This window comes from Myxocyprinus asiaticus, chromosome 37, assembly GCF_019703515.2.
Source record: "Myxocyprinus asiaticus isolate MX2 ecotype Aquarium Trade chromosome 37, UBuf_Myxa_2, whole genome shotgun sequence".
Taxonomy (NCBI): domain Eukaryota; kingdom Metazoa; phylum Chordata; class Actinopteri; order Cypriniformes; family Catostomidae; genus Myxocyprinus; species Myxocyprinus asiaticus.
In genome coordinates, this window is record NC_059380.1 from 23,663,607 (window position 1) to 23,681,291 (window position 17,685).

At 36.4% G+C, this 17,685-nt stretch overlaps 1 protein-coding gene across 1 annotated transcript; it reads right to left on the reverse strand.

Moving 5' to 3' along the window:
- Positions 1-224: 224 nt before the first annotated feature.
- Positions 225-17,472, reverse strand: LOC127428000 (cAMP-dependent protein kinase catalytic subunit alpha-like). Its single transcript, XM_051676031.1, has 10 exons — positions 17,132-17,472; positions 8,022-8,083; positions 7,810-7,938; positions 6,389-6,487; positions 6,135-6,217; positions 2,791-2,917; positions 2,589-2,684; positions 2,367-2,489; positions 1,773-1,937; positions 225-1,671 (listed from the first exon to the last, which is right to left on the reverse strand). The coding sequence occupies exons 1-10, from the start codon at positions 17,307-17,309 to the stop codon at positions 1,546-1,548; spliced, it is 1,188 nt and encodes a 395-aa protein (XP_051531991.1). The 5' UTR covers positions 17,310-17,472; the 3' UTR covers positions 225-1,545.
- Between the last annotated feature and the right edge of the window lie 213 nt (positions 17,473-17,685).

The window sequence follows — 17,685 nt, forward strand, 5'->3', positions numbered from 1 at the left end:
TCCTTTAAAGGTGCTGTAAGCAATTTTAACAGTTCTAAAACTTAACGTAGCAAAAGCAACGGAAGCAAAATAGTGTTCTCAAATTTAGCGTGTATTGACAACCATCAAACTTACTGCAGCCCGCTGCCAATTCATGTTTACAGAGACTAGCGCTGCTGTCACAGAAACAGGTATGATATTTCATTGCACACAGGGTATTGGATACAAGGGCACTGGACACAATCAAGACATTACAATACAAATAATTTTATTTAATTCAGTGTCAATATAATCTGTTTCAAAAATATATTACAGCAGATATTACACACATTTCCTTTTAAAATAAATGTAATCACACTGAAAAAAGTGGTAACCTGCAATTACTGGCTCAAGGATCTATTTCTACTTGATTTAACCCATCAGAATTACTTCTGTTGGTGTTACCTAATTTGTCAGGTAAATTTATTCAGATTAAATAACATTTTGTGAATGGAATAAAACCAGTTAATTTAGACGTTTTTTTTTTTTTTTTTTTTTACAGTGCACTTTGTCCATGAAAACAACAAGAAGGTAACTGTCTTTATGATTTCAGTGCAATTAAAGACACATTTGACTTCCTTTAGGGGAAATAAACATACAAACAAGCTAAAATATTGGACACGTTCTTTGAATCATGCTATCTTCACCTTTAGTATCATACACATTCACATTCCCTCACCTGTGGTTGGGAATCATGCTTTGCATTGCTAGAGTAACACTGAACATACTGTAGACATTGCTTTAATTGAAAGTTTAATTTTAAAATTGAAGCCTGTATTTAAAAAAAAAATGCTGACATAAAAGGCATTTTATTTGATAAATTAATTAATATAAACAATTCAAAGTAAATCAACAATAAAAAAACATAAATCTTAATAAAGGTGCTGTAAGCGATTTTAGCATTCTGAAGCGTTCACGTGCCGTTTAATTAGCCCCCCCCCCATTCCAGAACCCCGCACTCCAAAGATGATTTTGAGACCAAAACCAAGCAAAAGAGCAACATTGTTTGGTCCTGTGGCTGTCAAATTCAACTGTGGCACAATAGCGCCATCAACTGACAAACATTATGAATCATAGCCTCAATGATCTGCTTCAAAGACAACACTATGAGAACGTGCAAAATGTCAATGTCAGTGATCGACGGACACATATTTGTTTACTTTTTACAAAGTCTACAGTTGTCACAGAGACCGGTGAGATATCTCAGGACACTTATTTCATTAATATCTTTTGGAAAAATTTTTGGCATATTTTTCCATGAAAAAAAATTGCATACAGCACCTTTTATCATAAATGTTTCCAAACAGATAAGCATGTAGTCAGGTTATCTCTTTTAACACCTAATTCCAAACTGTATTCAGCTTTGTGCTAAAGGCACATACGAATGAATCTTCAAATCTCCCAAAGTCTCTTTGAATTACGAAAGTGGAAGTATTTACAATAAATTATGTTCTTTGATTCTGCTTTCAAGGGGCGAAACAAAACAAAAGAACCGAATAATCTACCAGAAACAGCTTTACAGGTGCCCTAAAACTCCAAGAACTCTTTTGGACATTTCTCTGTGACAGATACCCGGATGTCTTCTTCGTCATAGTCATCAAAGTTACTTGTGTCTCCAGGCCCTCTGCACTTTGGAATAATGGGGGCTTCAACCTGTGGAAATAAACCAGTGTTCTTGATCTGAATGCACAAGAATAATTCTAAAGAACCGATTAAAAACCTGAAAGTATCGAAAATGTTTTAGAGAACCACACCTTCTTCTCATAGATTGCAATCCAGTCTGTTGTACCAAACCATCTGTGATTTTTGATGTCGTTGATGCCATTTTTCAGGTTGCCAAAGCGTTTTGTGAGATCCACCTGCAGCAGATTGCGCAGAAGATCCTTCAGGTCTGAGCTGAAATGGGAGGGAAATCGAACCTACAGAGTGCAAAAATCATGCATCATTGATCATACAAGGCAAAAAGTACACAGGAAACAAAGAATATTCAGAATATTAACGTTAGTGTATGATTTCTTTTTTTTTTTTTATTGTTTTGGGAACCAATTGCTAACATTCTAGGAACATTCCATCAAATTGATTTGTGTAATTTTTAACTAAATTAAATCAATAAAACCTAAAATATTTAGTTAAAGAATACTCGATTCACTTTCATGGAATTATGTTATGAAATCGAAATGCATACATCGTACAATATTTTTTTTTAGTAAATGTAAAACCAATTGTTACATTTGCATTGTTGTAAAAGTCAGCAAATGTTGCAAGTCTTTAGAAGCCATTTGTTCTTGGGATATGTTTGAGTGTATAATTTGAGGTTATTAATTAAAGTTTATTAAAACTATTCTGACCTTGCCAGACACTATTTTCTCATAGATCTGAATAGGCTGATCAGCAAAGAAAGGTGGATAACCAGCAGCCATCTCATAGATCAGAACACCCAGAGCCCACCAGTCCACAGCTTTATTATAGCCCTAACAAGCAAAAAGAAAACCTGTTGATGTCTCATTTAAATTCCAGAGGAGTAAAAAAAATAAAAAGAAATAATAATAATTATTGTCATATTTTCTCACCTTACTGAGGATGATCTCTGGTGCCAGGTACTCTGGTGTACCGCACAATGTCCAAGTTCTGCCTTTGACTCTTTTGGCGAAACCAAAGTCTGTCACCTAAATCAAAGAGTAAATGACAAATTTACATGAATTCAGAACACATGGAAATCTTTAAAGATGAAAGTGAAGGAAAAAAAGTATGTCTAAAGATCATTTGCCACACCTGGATGTATCCCCGTTGATCAATGAGCAGGTTTTCAGGTTTAAGATCTCTGTAGATGAGCTCTAGAGTATGAAGGTACTCGAACGTCAGAACAATTTGAGCTGCAAAGAACCGTGCATTCTGCTCACTATGAGGAGAGAAAACACAGTTATTGTAGACATAATAGCTGAAACTTTAAAAAAAAAAAAAAATGTGAGATTTACTCACCTTCATGTTGTTCAAAACCCATATGCTTTTTTTCTGTGGAACACAAAAAGAGAATTTTGGAAGAATCTGTTTGCAGATTTTCCATACAAGTTCATAGTGACCACGGCTGTCAAGCTCCAAAAAGGACCAAAAAGCACCATAAATGGAGTCCATATAACTCATGTGCTATAGTTCAAGTCCTCTAAAATAATATGAAAACTCTATGTGAGGAACAGACTGAAATTTAAATATTAACAAAAAATATTTCCCTTCCAATGCAGCCCTCACATCTCATTCTCCATTTTGTATATTTGAACTGGCACGCCATGTTTGGTTTTGACACACGCAGACAAGAACCACTGGCATTTGGTGTCAGTGACATCAAACTTGGCACGATGCATCAACGTACCATTTTTCAATATGAATGCAAAAGAGATTTCAGAGCTTTGGAGGAGGGGAATATTATCACTGAATAACGACTTACATTTTTGAAATTTTAATTTGGGACATAGCGCACAAGTCATGTGGACCACTTTTGTGGTGCTTTTTTAATCTGAATGCAAATGAAATTTTAGAGCTTTAGAAGAGGTAAATATTATTAGTGAATCACAACTTACAATTTCATTTTGGAAAATTTAATTTGGGACATAGCGCACAAGTCGTGTGGACCACTTTTGTGGTGCTTTTTTATATCAAAACAAATGAGATTTCAGAGCTTTGGAGGAGACAGATTTCTGTAAATAATAACTTACATTTAAATTTCAGACATTAGTATTTGGGACATAGTGCACTAGTCATATGCAACACTTTTGTGGTGCTTTTTTTTATTTGAACACAAATGAGATTTCAGAGCTTTGGAAGAGGAAAATATTATCAGTAAATAACACATTTAAATTTAGATTTTGGAAATGTTTATTTGGGACATAGTGGACAAGTGGTATGGTGCTTTTTTAATCTGATTACAAATGAGATTTCAGAGCTTTGAAGGAGGGGAATTTTATTAGATTAAATAAATAACATTTACATTTTGGAAATTTGAATTAATCGTCATATGGACCACTTTTGAGGTGCTTTTTAAATCTGAATGCAAATACAATTTTGGAGCTTTGGAAGAGGTAAACATTATTAGTGAATCATGACTTAAATTTGATTTTGGAGGTTTTAATTTGGGACATAGTGCACAAATGACATTTTAGAGCTATGGAGGAGCAGAATATTATCAGTGAATGATGACTTAAATTTCAATTTTCTAAATTTTAATTTGGGACATAGCCCACAAATCGTGTGGACCACTTTTGTGGTGCTTTTTTAAAACGAATGCAAATGAGATTTCAGAGCTTTGAAGGAGACAATTATCATAAATAAAATAAAAACGTATCTTTAAATTTAGGAAAATTTAATTTTGGACAGAGCGCACAAGTCGTATGGACCAATTTTGTGTTGCTTTTTAAATCTGAATGCAAATAAAATTTTAAAGCTTTGGAAGAGGTCATTATTATTAGTAAATCACGATTTAAATTTAATTTTCGAAATTTTAATTTAGGACATTGCACACAAATTAGATTTCAGATCTTTGGAAGAGGGGATATTATCAGTGAATGACAACTTAAATTTCGATTTTGGAAATTTGTATTTGGGACATAGCTCATGATTTGAATTGATCACTTTTGAGGTACTTTTTTAATCTGAACACAAATGAGATTTCAGAGCTTCAGAAGAGGAAAATATTATCTGTGAATAACGACTTAAATTCCAAATTTTGGAAATGTTAATTTGGGACAGCGCACAAGTCGTATGGACAACATTTGTGGTGCTTTTTTAATCTGAATGCAAATTCAGAGCTTCGAAATAGGAAAATATTATGTAAGGGATAACGGACAGTCAGACGGTTGTTTTCGCAAAATGCATCCTATTTCAAGACTACTTGCCAAATAAATAAATAAATGCACATAAAACATTGATTTGAGTTTAAATTATTTTATAAGCTTACTTGTAGAGATCGCACAGTGATCCAAGAAGCAGGACCGTTGGCTCACAATACCCGGATGAGCCATCTGATACGTGGATGTGCTGTTGTTACTGAGCAATATCATGATGGCACCATCGACCAATCAGAATTGAGTATTCCAGAGAGCCGTGTAATAACTGTGAATAACTACTTAAAAATTTAATTTTGGAAATGTTAATTTGGGACATTTTCGGCACAAGTCGCACCGACCACTTTTGTGGTGCTTTTTTAATCTGAACACAAATGAGATTTCAGAGCTTTGGAGAGGGGAATATTATAAGTGAATAACAATTTACATTTGAATTTTGACATTTTTATTTGGTATGTAGCACAAAAGTTGTATGTACCACTTTTGTGGTGCTTTTTAATCTCATTGTAAATAAGATTTCAGAGCTTTGGAAGAGGTAAATATTATCAGTGAATAACTACTTAAATTTACATTTTGGAAATGTCGTATGGACTGGTGCTTTTTTAATCTGAATGCAAATGTAATTTTAGAGTTTAGAAAGAGGTAAATATTATTAGGAAATCATGAGTTAAAATGTAATTTTGAACATTTTAATTTGACACATATTGCACAAGTCATATGGAACACTTTTGGTGTGCTTTTTCAATCTGAACGCAAATGAGATAACAGAGCTTTGGAAGAGGGGAATATTATTAGTGAATAACGGCTTAAATTTAGATCTTGCAAATTTAAATGTAAGACATCACATTAGTAATATGGACCACTTTTGTTGTGCTTTTTTAATCTGAACTCAAATGAGATTACAGAGCTTTGGAGGAGGGGAATATTATCTGTGAATAATGACTTAAATTTGGATTTTGGAAATAAAAAAAAAAAGGATTTTGTAAAGATTTAAGACCACTTTTGTGGTGCTTTTTTGGTGTTTGTTTGTACTTTTGGAGCTTGACAGACATTGTCACTATGGACTGTTGCTATAAGGAAAAGAGCTGCATTAAGAATCATCAAAAATTCTTCTTTTGTGTTCCATAGTAAAAAAATAAGGAATCAAAAACATCATACGGTTTTGGAATTACATGAGTTACTAATTTTCTATGAGCTACCTCTTTAAAGTTAAACGAGTCAGAAAAGATCTAAATGAGCATAATGCAATTTTTTTTAGAAACTAGCTTTTAAACTGTTCACCTGAATCTTCCGATCCGCCTCAGATGTGAGAACATCTCTCCACCTTGGATATATTCCATGACCATGTATAAATTTGAATTATCCTGTTAAGAGTAAACATTTAACTGAAATATCAGATGAAAACCATAATGTTACTGAAGTACATTTAATTCATGTGTTTATGTGAAATGGCTATATCTTCGAACATCCCACAATCCTCTTGTCCAGACACTGATGTTCTTTTATTTCTGCTCTTAAATCATTTATTTCCATACCTTAAAAGCATACTCCAGTTTCACAAGGAAAGGAAAGGACACTGCTTGTAGTATTCTCTTCTCATTTAATGTGTGTTCGATCTGTTTCAGCTTCACCACCTGAAAAAAAAAAAGAAAGTTATGGAATGCAAATAAATACTTATAATCTAAGAAGGAACCTTATCTAAAAAGTTAACATTGAATAAGAAAATATGCAACAACCAGATTTTTACATTTTCTCAAAAGTTGCTGCCATAATGGGTCTTCAGGGTGGTTGCAGGGAATTAATAGGTGTTGCTTACTGGCCTAAGTCAAAAAAGTCTTTATGATATTTTTGTCATTAGTTATGGCTCATGTCCCTCCATCAGTCTACGTCTATTGCATGGAATTTTTTATGCTCATTTTATCTGATCGCTTAGAAGAATAATATTGCACCTCTCCTCTACATGCCCCATAATTTCCGACAGGGCCGACACTAACATGTGATTTTTGGGGAGGCATTTTGATTTTTAGAGTGGGCAAGATTTCAGGTATCATTTATGTCTATTAGTAAGGAACAAGTTACGCACCAAAGTTTATTAATAAATAGGGTTAGGGGTTTGTTTAAATATTTAAAGCAAAAGTATAACCCCTTATATCTCCATTTACCTTTTTTCCATAAAAAATTCAAAGAGATAGTTCACCCCAAAATTAAATTTTCCTCATTATTTACTCACCCTTATGATATCCCAGGTGTGTATGACTTTCTTTCTTCACCAGAACACATTTGAAGAAAAATTTCTTAGCTCAGTAAGTCCTTAAAATGCAAGTGAGTGGAAATTTCTCTTTTAAAGCTCCAAAAGTCACAGACAGTCAACATAAACGTCATCCATACGACAACAGATGCTAAATTAATGTCTTCTAAAGCGACACGATTGCTTTTGGTGCGAAAAAGATCAATATTTAAGTACTTTTTTAACTCTAAATCATGCTTCCATTCTGCAGCGGTAAGCACGTGTGACACGTGCAATGGTTTACGGTTACAAAGTACTTAAAAATGTATATTTTTTCATACCAAAAGTGATCGTGTCGCTTTAGAAGACATTAATTTAACCACTGGAGTCATATCGATGACGTTTATGCTGACTGTCTATGATTTTTGGGTGAACTATCCCTTTAAGTGACTGGTGACTGGATGAATTGTCCCTTTAAAAACTGTGTGTGGAAACATTATGGCTACACACTGTGGTTTGATGCTGTCAGCAGAGGAAGTTTCCATTTCCTCTCTCTGTAAATACATTTGTAAAATTTTTACATTACATTTTTCACATGAAAGGACACTCAGACCAGCTAGACTCAATTGAAGTTGTGACATTAAACCTGTTTTTGAAATTCCAGATAAAGCACATTTTGTTGCTTACCCGCCCAAAGACCTTTTTACAGTGTTTTTACAGTTCGCTCACATTTTGTTTGTCCAAGATCTTCATAGCGTAGTATTGCCCCGTTTGTCTGTGTTTGACCAGCATCACTCTTCCAAAAGAGCCAGTGCCAAGAGTTTTCAGTCTATCAAAGTCATCCAGGCATGATGTGCTCTGCAAAAACAAATGCCAAAGGTCAGTCTATTGGAGACCATTTGACTTTAATATTTACAGTGACAATGGGAAAGCTCCCGTACCTGTGGCTGACACTCCCATTTTCTTAAGAAATCTTCTTTGGCATTTGCTAAAAACTCTTTCACTGAACAAAACATATAACAACAGAATTAACATCACTGGGGACGATAGCTCTCACACAGCTACATCTTCTACCCAAAATGCTGAAAGACTAGCCTAATTAAGCATTAGATACAATGTATTTATTGTGTAAATATGTATTGTTCTGTGAAACTTGCAAGATTCACATTTGCGGCTATAACAAGGTTGGGGTAGGCTTAGGGTTAGGTTTAGGGTCAACAGAAATTACAGATGTACCTTCATGTCATTACTTTAAATGTGAGCACATGCAACTTGTAACAAGGTGCAACATGTACTGTATATACAAGCACATTAAAATCCTTTTTTTTTTTCTTTTTTTTCATTTAAGTACATAGTAGTTAAAGACACCTATGGTAATGTAAAGTGGGCCCCATCTTTTTTTTTTTATCAGTGTGACATTTATAAACAAACATTTAGCAGATTGGGCAGCAATATCCATGTTAAGATGCACCATAAGAAGATGTATTATTAAATCACCAGAGAAGTTATGACTCAAACAATAAATGAGAACATTACTCGCTAAATGGCAATGTTTTCATAAAACCAGCTGCAATATGTTGATTGAATACATCCTAAAATCTTATATAATCCTTTTTTTATTATTATTTTCTTGGCCTAATAAATGAAAATAATTGGAAACTTAAGTAAATAGTTGAATGATAATGTTTTTAGTTTTTTTTCTGTAAAAATTATGATTGGATCTTAAATAGACACCACTTAATGTAATGAAGCTACAGTAGATTGTCAATATGACAGCAATGCAAGTTTTCTGTTGAACTGTTAACAATTAAGTATGGAATACTCATACTTGTTGTGTTTTGGCAAGGCTGTGCACACAGAAAAAAAGTGGTAATCTGCGATTTGGAGAAAACATTTTTCAGTAGTTCAAAAATAAATCCAGCCTGTTATTACATTAACTTACTCTTAAAGGAATAGTTCACCCAAAAATGAAAATTCTTTCATCATTTGTTTCTTCTGCAGAAGATTTTTAGAAGAATATCTCAGCTCTGTAGGTCCTCACAATGCAAGTGAATGGTGGCCAGGGGAAAAAGCATGTAAAGGCAGCATACAAGTAATCCATATGATTCCCATGATTAAATCCATGTCTTCAGAAGTGATATGATAGGTGTGGGTGAGAAACAGATCAATATTTAAGTCCTTTTTTTTATGGATTCCTTTAATGCTGCCTTAATTTTCTTTTTGGAGCTTCAAATTTCTGGCCACCATTCACTTGCATTGTATGGACCAACAGAGCTGAGATATTCTTCTAAAAATAGTTGTGTTCTGCAGAAGAAAGAAAGACATATGGGATGGCCTGAGTTTGAGCATAAGATGAGAGAATTTTCATTTTTTGGGGGAACATTCCTTTTACGGTAACAATTATCATTGGCCTGGAAACAGTGTGAGAGTGTGAAAGTATAGATTTGTTAATAAATGTGACAGTCTATGATCTCAAATTTCACTTTACACCCTCACTGACACTAGACATGGTGATGAGAAATGAGCACAACGCATCTAGATTTCACCATAGTGTGCAGCAACCAACGTGCAAAAACAATGCAATGTTTATATTACCAAAGACATATTAAAGTTTAAGATATTGGATATAGTTAGATATAAAACAAAATTAAATATAATGCTTGCACATATTTGGGATGTTGTGAAAATGTTATTAAAGTAAAAAATAACATTAAAATGTATTAATTTTACAGCACATACTATAATAGCAAATGCAATTGTTTTGAAGGGCTCATTATCATATTTAGATGTCTAAATGCAAAATGCAAAATGGAAACTGTGCTCTTCCTGTCTGAAACCACAGAAAGTCAGACTACAAGTGTAGATAAATATGCACATAGACACAATACCAAAATGTTTTACTTTGCACTTAGCCTTGGGCAAAAGACTGACACCATGTGAACTGAATTTGCAAATTTTCTATCAGATCTAGTAGTTAATGTAGATAGAGCTTTAATTGTTGGTGACTTCAACATTCACATAGATAATGAAAATGACACTTTGGGATTAGCATTTATCGATATTCGCAACACTCTTGGAGTCAGACAAAATATGACAGGACCAACTCATCACCATAGTCATATGCTAGATTTAATTCTGTCATACGGAGTTGATGTTGATACTATAGAAATTCTACTGCAGAGCGATCAGTTGTCACTCAATCTACACCACGCAATCGTTCAGGTTGAACTATTCTTTCAAACACAAAAGATAGCTTCACTAATAATCTTCCAGAATTGTCTCACATACTCAGTAAGCCATAAAGTCTAGATGAACTTGATGTAATAACAGAAAATATTAATACAGTCTTCTCTATCACTCTTAATAGTGTCGCCCCCTTCGATTAAAGAAAATTCAAGAAAAAAGCCTCGCACCATGGTACAATGATCACACTCATGCTCTCAAAAGAGCAGCTCGGAAAATGGAGCGCAAGTAGGAGAGTACAAAATTAGAGATATTTTGTGGTGCATGCAAGGATAGTGTCTGTAGCTACAGACAGGCACTAAAAGCTGCCAGGTCAGCATATTTGAGCAAACTCATAGAAAATAACCACAACAATCCAAGGTGTTAATTCAGTACTGTGGCTAAATTGGTTAGGAATAAACCAGATATTCCATCGCAGCACAACAGTAATGACTTCATGAATTTCTTTACTAAAATTTAGATAATCAGAAATAAAATTGGAACTATGCAATCAACTGTCACAGCACCTCAGAAAACAGTGTCTCATAATTTTCCTCACAAGCAACTTCAATCCTTCGCTGTCATAGGTCATGAAGAGCTAACAAAACGTATTAAAAAAATAAAAAGCCACAACATGTATGTTAGATCCAATACCAACTAAGCTCTTTAAAGTGGTATTCCCTGTAATCTCAGAACCTCTTCTTAATATTATTAACTCTTTGCTATCCTTAGGACATGTCCCAAGAAACTTTAAAATGGCAGTTATCAAACCGCTTATTAAGAAGCCACAGCTTGATCCTAGAGAACTGGCTAACTACAGACCGATTTCAAATCTACCATTAATGTCGAAAATACTAGAAAAGATAGTGTCCTCCCAACTATGTTCATTTCTACAGAGAAATGGTATATGAACAATTTCAGTCAGGATTTAGGCCCCATCACAGTACAGAGACTGCACTTATCAGAGTTAAAAATGACTTGCTCTTATCATCTGATTGCAGCTGCATTTCTCTACTAGTGCTTTTAGATCTTAGTGCTGCCTTCGACATGATTGATCATGACATTTTCTTGAATAGGCTGGAGAATTATGTTGGCATTAGTAGACTTGCATTAGCATGGTTCAGGTGCTATTTATCAGACCGCTACTACTTTGCATGTGTAAAAAGTGTCAAATCAAACAAAAGTTAAGTATGGAGTGCCACAGGGATCAGTTTTAGGGCCTCTGCTTTGCTCCTTATACATGCTTCCCCTGGGAGATATTATTAGGAATCATGGAATAAGTTTCCACTGTTATGCCGACGATACCCAACTTTATATTTCTTCTAAACCCAGCAAAAATTCACAATTCTCCAAATTAGCCAGAAATTTCCTTCTACTCAATTCCGACAAAACTACTCATTATTGGACCAAAAACCTCTAAAAATAAGCAGCTAAAATAGAATTGGACTCTCGATGGATGTACTGTTACGTTGTCTTCTACAGCGAAGAACTTAGGTGTTATATTTGATACCAATCTGTCCTTTGAAAATCAAATTTCCAATGTTTGTAGAACAGCATTCTTCCACCTCAGAAATACTGCTAAGTTATGCAACATGCTCTCTGTTGCTAATGCCGAAAAACGAATTCATGCATTCATGACCTCAAGACTAGATTATTGTAGTGCATTACTGGGAGGATGTCCAGCAAGTTCAATAAATAAACTTCAGTTGTTGCAAAATGCAGCTGCCAGAGTGCTGACAAGAACTAAGAAATATGATCATATTAGCCCCATTTTATCATCGTTACTTTGTCTACCTGTTAAATTTTGTATTAATTTTAAAATTATGTTAACTACTTACAAAGCTTTGAATGGTCTAGCCCCACAGTACTTAAGTGAACTTCTGACATGCTATATTCCATCACGTTCATTATGATCACAAAATTCTGGCTTGTTAATAATTTCTAGAATATCAAAATCCATGAAAAGAGGTAGATCCTTTTCCTTTTTGGCTCCTAAACTATGGAATAGTCCCCCTAACACTGTTCGGGATGCAGACACATACTCTCAGTTTAAGTCTAGACTACAGACTCATCTATTTAGCCAGGCATACACATAATTTATACATCAACTCACATTTAGGCTGCTTTAGTTAGGTCTGCCGGAACCAGAAACATCTATCATGATCAATAACTCTGCATACAATTGAATGGCATCTACGCTAATATTATTCTATTTGTTTCCATGTCTCAACCTCAGGATTCATATCCAGAGGTTACCAGAGCCGACCAGATCCAGCTCCGTTCCTGCTTGGTGTCTTTTACAATGGACTTCAGAGGATGAACTGATGCCAACTCCAATTGTAAAACATTGGATACTTCATATGCCACTGCCTGAACCTTGGATTTATGATGGACCCCACCGAAATGACCTGCTGGTTGAACTGCGATGCACCTCATTGATCTCTGCCTGCATCACCTTTGTCTATTGATGGACTGTACTCTTAAAATAGAATACATAGACTACCAATTAATTGCCAAAAAAAGCCTTCATCAGCCATCTAACAAAGGACAATGCATCTATGTGAACTTCTGCAGTTAATCCAGGATTGACTTTAAAGACATTAGTCATTAGTCTTCAGTTCATAAAAAATATTTTTTTAAACACTGGACCTTAACACTTACTTACAAATTTTAAACCATGACTTGCACTGCACACAAATAACTAATATTGGCATTATATTCATGTTGTTTAGCCAGAGGGGAACTGGCCCCCACAGTGAGCCTGGTTTCTCCCAAGGTTATTTTTCTTCATTAACCAACTTCTTATATCGGTGTGGAGCTCTTAAATTCTTTTGTTGTTTTGTTTGTTTGTCCTGTGTTTAGTAATCTTTTTCCAATCAGTTTTACCAGGGACGAACTGCTGAACATTCAGCAGCACATACCAGACAATCTTTTCCCGGTTTTTGACTATTCAGACACTTTGCTGGACATTTTATTCGAAGGCGCAGCTATGTTGTTTAAGAGATGCAGGCAAGGGAAATGAGCCGACGTGCTGGTCAAGCCAGCGCAGATTTCGAACTGCGCTGCTGAGTATTCATCTAGCGAATCCCCGCTCTCTTCCTAACAAAACGGATGAACTACATCTCCTCAACCGAACAAACAAGGACTTTTCAACCTCTGCTGCCTTGTGCTTCACAGAAACCTGGCTGAGTGAAACCACTCCGGACAGCGCGTTACATCTGCTGGGCTTTCAGCTGTTCAGAGAAGATTAATGGGGAAAACGAGAGGTGGTGGAATATGCTTTTACATCAATGAAAGTTGGTGTACAGATGTAACAGCGTTAAAGGAGATGTGCTGTCCTAATTTTGAAGCGCTCTTTATTAACTGTAAGCCTTTCTACTCGCCGCAGGAGTTTTCCTTGTTTATTCTGGTGAGTGTTTATATCTCGCCACAAGCGTGCGTGAATGCAGCGCTGCAACAGCTGGCTGATCAAGTCACAGATACGGAACAACAATACCCAGACTCAGTTATTATTATTCTTGGGGATTTTAACAAAGCAAACCTCACACGTGAACAGCCCAAATACAAACAGCACATTGCATTCCCAACCAGAGACGGAACTATACTGGATCATTGCTTCACAACAATAAAGGATGCATATTGCTCTGTCCCTAGAGCAGCTTTGGGACTCTGATCACTGTCTGGTTCATCTTCTTCCAACCTACAGGCAGAAACTAAAATCAGCTAAACCTGTAGTAAAGACTGTAAAGTTGGCAAGCCTGCTTTGACTGCACTGACTGGAGTGTTTTTGAGGCTACAGACACCAATCTGTACAAGCTCACAGATACTGTGACATCATATATCAGTTTCTGTGAGGATATGTGCATTCCTACTAGGACTTATTTACAAACAACAATGACAAACCATGGTATACAGCAGAACTCAGGCAGCTTCAATTGGCAAAAGAGGATGCTTACAGAATCTAGTACAATCAGGCCAGGAACACACTGAATTAGGAAATCAGAGTGGCTAAAAGAAGCTATTCTAATAAGCTGAAAAACAAGCTTTCAGCTAACGACCCTCCATCAGTGTGGAGTGGCCTGAAACAGTTTACTAACTACAGGACTCCTACCCCCAACACTGTACTGGACCAACAACTGGCTGACGACCTGAATGTGTTCTACTGTAGATTTGAAGGGCCCAATCTTACACCCCACACCTGCTCTGACCTTCACTTCACACAAACATCAACACCTCCTGCAACCCCCCTCCTCCCTCCTCCTGCTACTCAACCTGCACTTAAGATCTGTGAATAAGAGGTGTGCCATGTCTTCCGAAAATAAAAGACAAGGAAATCACAGGGCTCAGATGGTGTTTCACCCACTTGTCTAAAATCCTGTGCTAACCAGCTGGTCCCCATCTTCACACTGATCTTCAATTGATCACTGGAGCAGTGTGAAGTCCCATGCTGCTTCAAATGCTCAATCATCATTCCTGTCCCAAAGAAACCCAAAATCACAGGACTTAATGACTACAGACCCATCGCTCTGATGTCTGTTGTCATGAAATCATTTGAGAGACTGGTGTTGGCCCACCTCAAGGATATCACCTGACCCTTTCTAGATCCCCTTCAATTTGCTTATCGAGCAAACAGGTCTGTGGATGATGCAGTCAACATGGGATTGCATCATATCCTACAACATCTGGACAGACCAGGGACATATGCAAGGATCCTTTTTGTGAACTTCAGTTCGGCTTTCAACACCATCATCCCAGCTATTCTCCAGACTAAATTACACCAACTCTCTGTTCCCATGTCTATCTGTCAGTGGATTACCAGCTTTCTGACGGACAGGCAGCGATGAATACATGTATACAGAAGGGAGGTTGAAAGGTTGGCTCACTGGTGTAGTCAAAACAGCCTGGAGCTGAACACGCTCAAAACGGTGGAGATGACTGTGGATTTTAGGAGCAACATCCCAACACTGACCCCCCCTCACCATTCTATACAGCACTGTGGCAGCAGTGGAGTCATTCAGTTTCCTGGGGACTACCTCTCACAGGACCTGAAGTGGGAGACCCACATTGGTTCCATTGTGAAAAAGGCCCAGCAGAGGTTATACTTCCTTCGCCAGTTGAAGAAGTTCAACCTGCCACAGGCGCTGCTGATACAGTTCTACTCAGCAGTCATTGAGTCTGTCCTCTGCACTTCAGTAACTGTCTGGTTTGGTACAGCTACGAAATTGGATATCAGAAGATTACAAAGGACAGTTCGGACTGCTGAGAGGATTATTGGTTACCCCCTGCCCTCCCTTCAAGAAATGTGCAGGAAAAGAGCTGGAAAAATCACTCTGGACCCCCCTCACCCAGCCTACTACCTTTTTGAACTGTTGCCTTCTGGCAGGCGCTACAGAGCACTGAACACCAGAACCGTCAGGCACAGGAACAGTTTTTTCCCTCAGTCTATCCATCTCATGAACTGTTAAAACTGCCCCACTGAGCAATAATTATGTGCAATACACAGCTTGATCTATTTATATTTATCCAACATACCATACCTCTTCTGTCATTACATTCCCTTGCTTCTGTATCCTAGATTTGTTTTGTATTTGTATATTGTACATGTAAATACACTATATGGCCAAAAGTTTGGGGACACCATATGTGCTTGATGAACATTTGATTTCAAAGCCTTAGGCATCAATTTCCCTCTTTGCTGTAATAACAGCTTCCACTCTTTTGGGAAGGCTTTCCACTATACTGTATGTAGTAACATGGCTGCAGGGATTTGCTCTCATTCAGACACAAAGCTATCAGTGAAGTCAGGAACTGATGTTGGTCGATGGGGCCTGACTTACATTTGCTGTTCCAGTTCACCCCAAAAGGGATCAGTGGGGTTCAGGTCTGGGCTTTGTGCAGGCCAGTCAATTTCTTCCACGCCAGACACAGTAAACCATTTCTTTATGGACCTCACTTTGTTCATAGGGGCATTGTCATGCTGGAACAGAAAAGGGCTATCCCCAAACAGTTGCCACAAATTTGGAAGCACACAAAGCCCAAGCCATTACATAAAGAAACATTAAGATTTTTCTTTACTGGATTTAATGGAGTAACCAAATTCGTTAATTAAAAGGGGGTGTCCACAAACTTTAGGCCATATAGTGTGTATATATATATAATTTTTTTTTCTATTGTGTATTTCTATGAATACTTTATTTTCTATTCACTTTTTATTTTTATTCTGTTTTTTTTAATTATTATTATCTCTGTATTCTTGCTGTATTGTTTGTGCACTGGAAGCTTATGTGACCAAGACAAATTCCTTGTATGTGTAAGCATACTTGGCAATAAAGCTCATTTTGATTCTGATGCTTATGGAGTTTTGTGTTCCTTGTCACAGTCGCGTTCAGCTTGCTCACAGGGGCTCTAAATACAATTGTTATTTAATTATAAAATTTTTATACACAATTTACAATCATATTTAATCAAACTGAACAATTATCATATAAGACTTTATAGATATTACAGTTAAATGTTTTTGTTAATGCAAGATTTTCTGTAAAGCTGCTTTGAAAGTATGTGTGTTGTGAAAAGCACTATACAACTAAAAATTACGACCTGACACAATATTCTTCAATCATATTCTTTAATCTACAGTGGTTGGGACAGTAGACAAAGTTTCAAAGGCATGCACTGAAAATGCATAGGTTTGAATCAATACATCGCATATCATCAGTCAGTGTAGATCAAGATTAAACCAGTTTAAAAAATATGCATAAGACAGATTTTGAACAGAATTTATGCAACAAAGCTAAATATTCTGTTTCTAAAAAAGCTTGATTAGACTTACTTGTTGCATCCCAATGGGTGGTATACTCTGACACATGTGGCCCCTCATTCTCAAGTGTTTTCTCCTGGTTCCCTTTCCGATATTTGTAAAAAAATCGGCTGGCTAACGTGTCCAGCCTTTGAAGGGCAGAGTTAGTGCCCGCTGATTGCCCAAGGTTTGGATCTTTTGCCTGGGCCATGAGACACACTGTTCGTACACAAGTAAAACTCTCAAATTGCTTGATAACCACAAACGCTCTTCAACTAAAGCTTTTGGAGTGCAGAGAAGTCATAGTCATTTCCTGTTTGACATGCATAGTCTAGATTAACATTGCAAGTCTTTGTCTTACCACCAACTGAGCTACAGTAGTTATACTTCCTGTTAGAATATTCTTTGTTAATGAAGAAGCAAATATGGATCACCAGGCCCTTTGCTCAACTCTCAAAACAGTCTGGTGGAAAACAAAAAGACACTATGAGGTTTCAAAGGTCAACACAGCAAGTATGTACTGATTCTCACTGAGTGATAACTTGCGAAAACTACACTAACTAGCCACACTATCCTCAAAAATACAG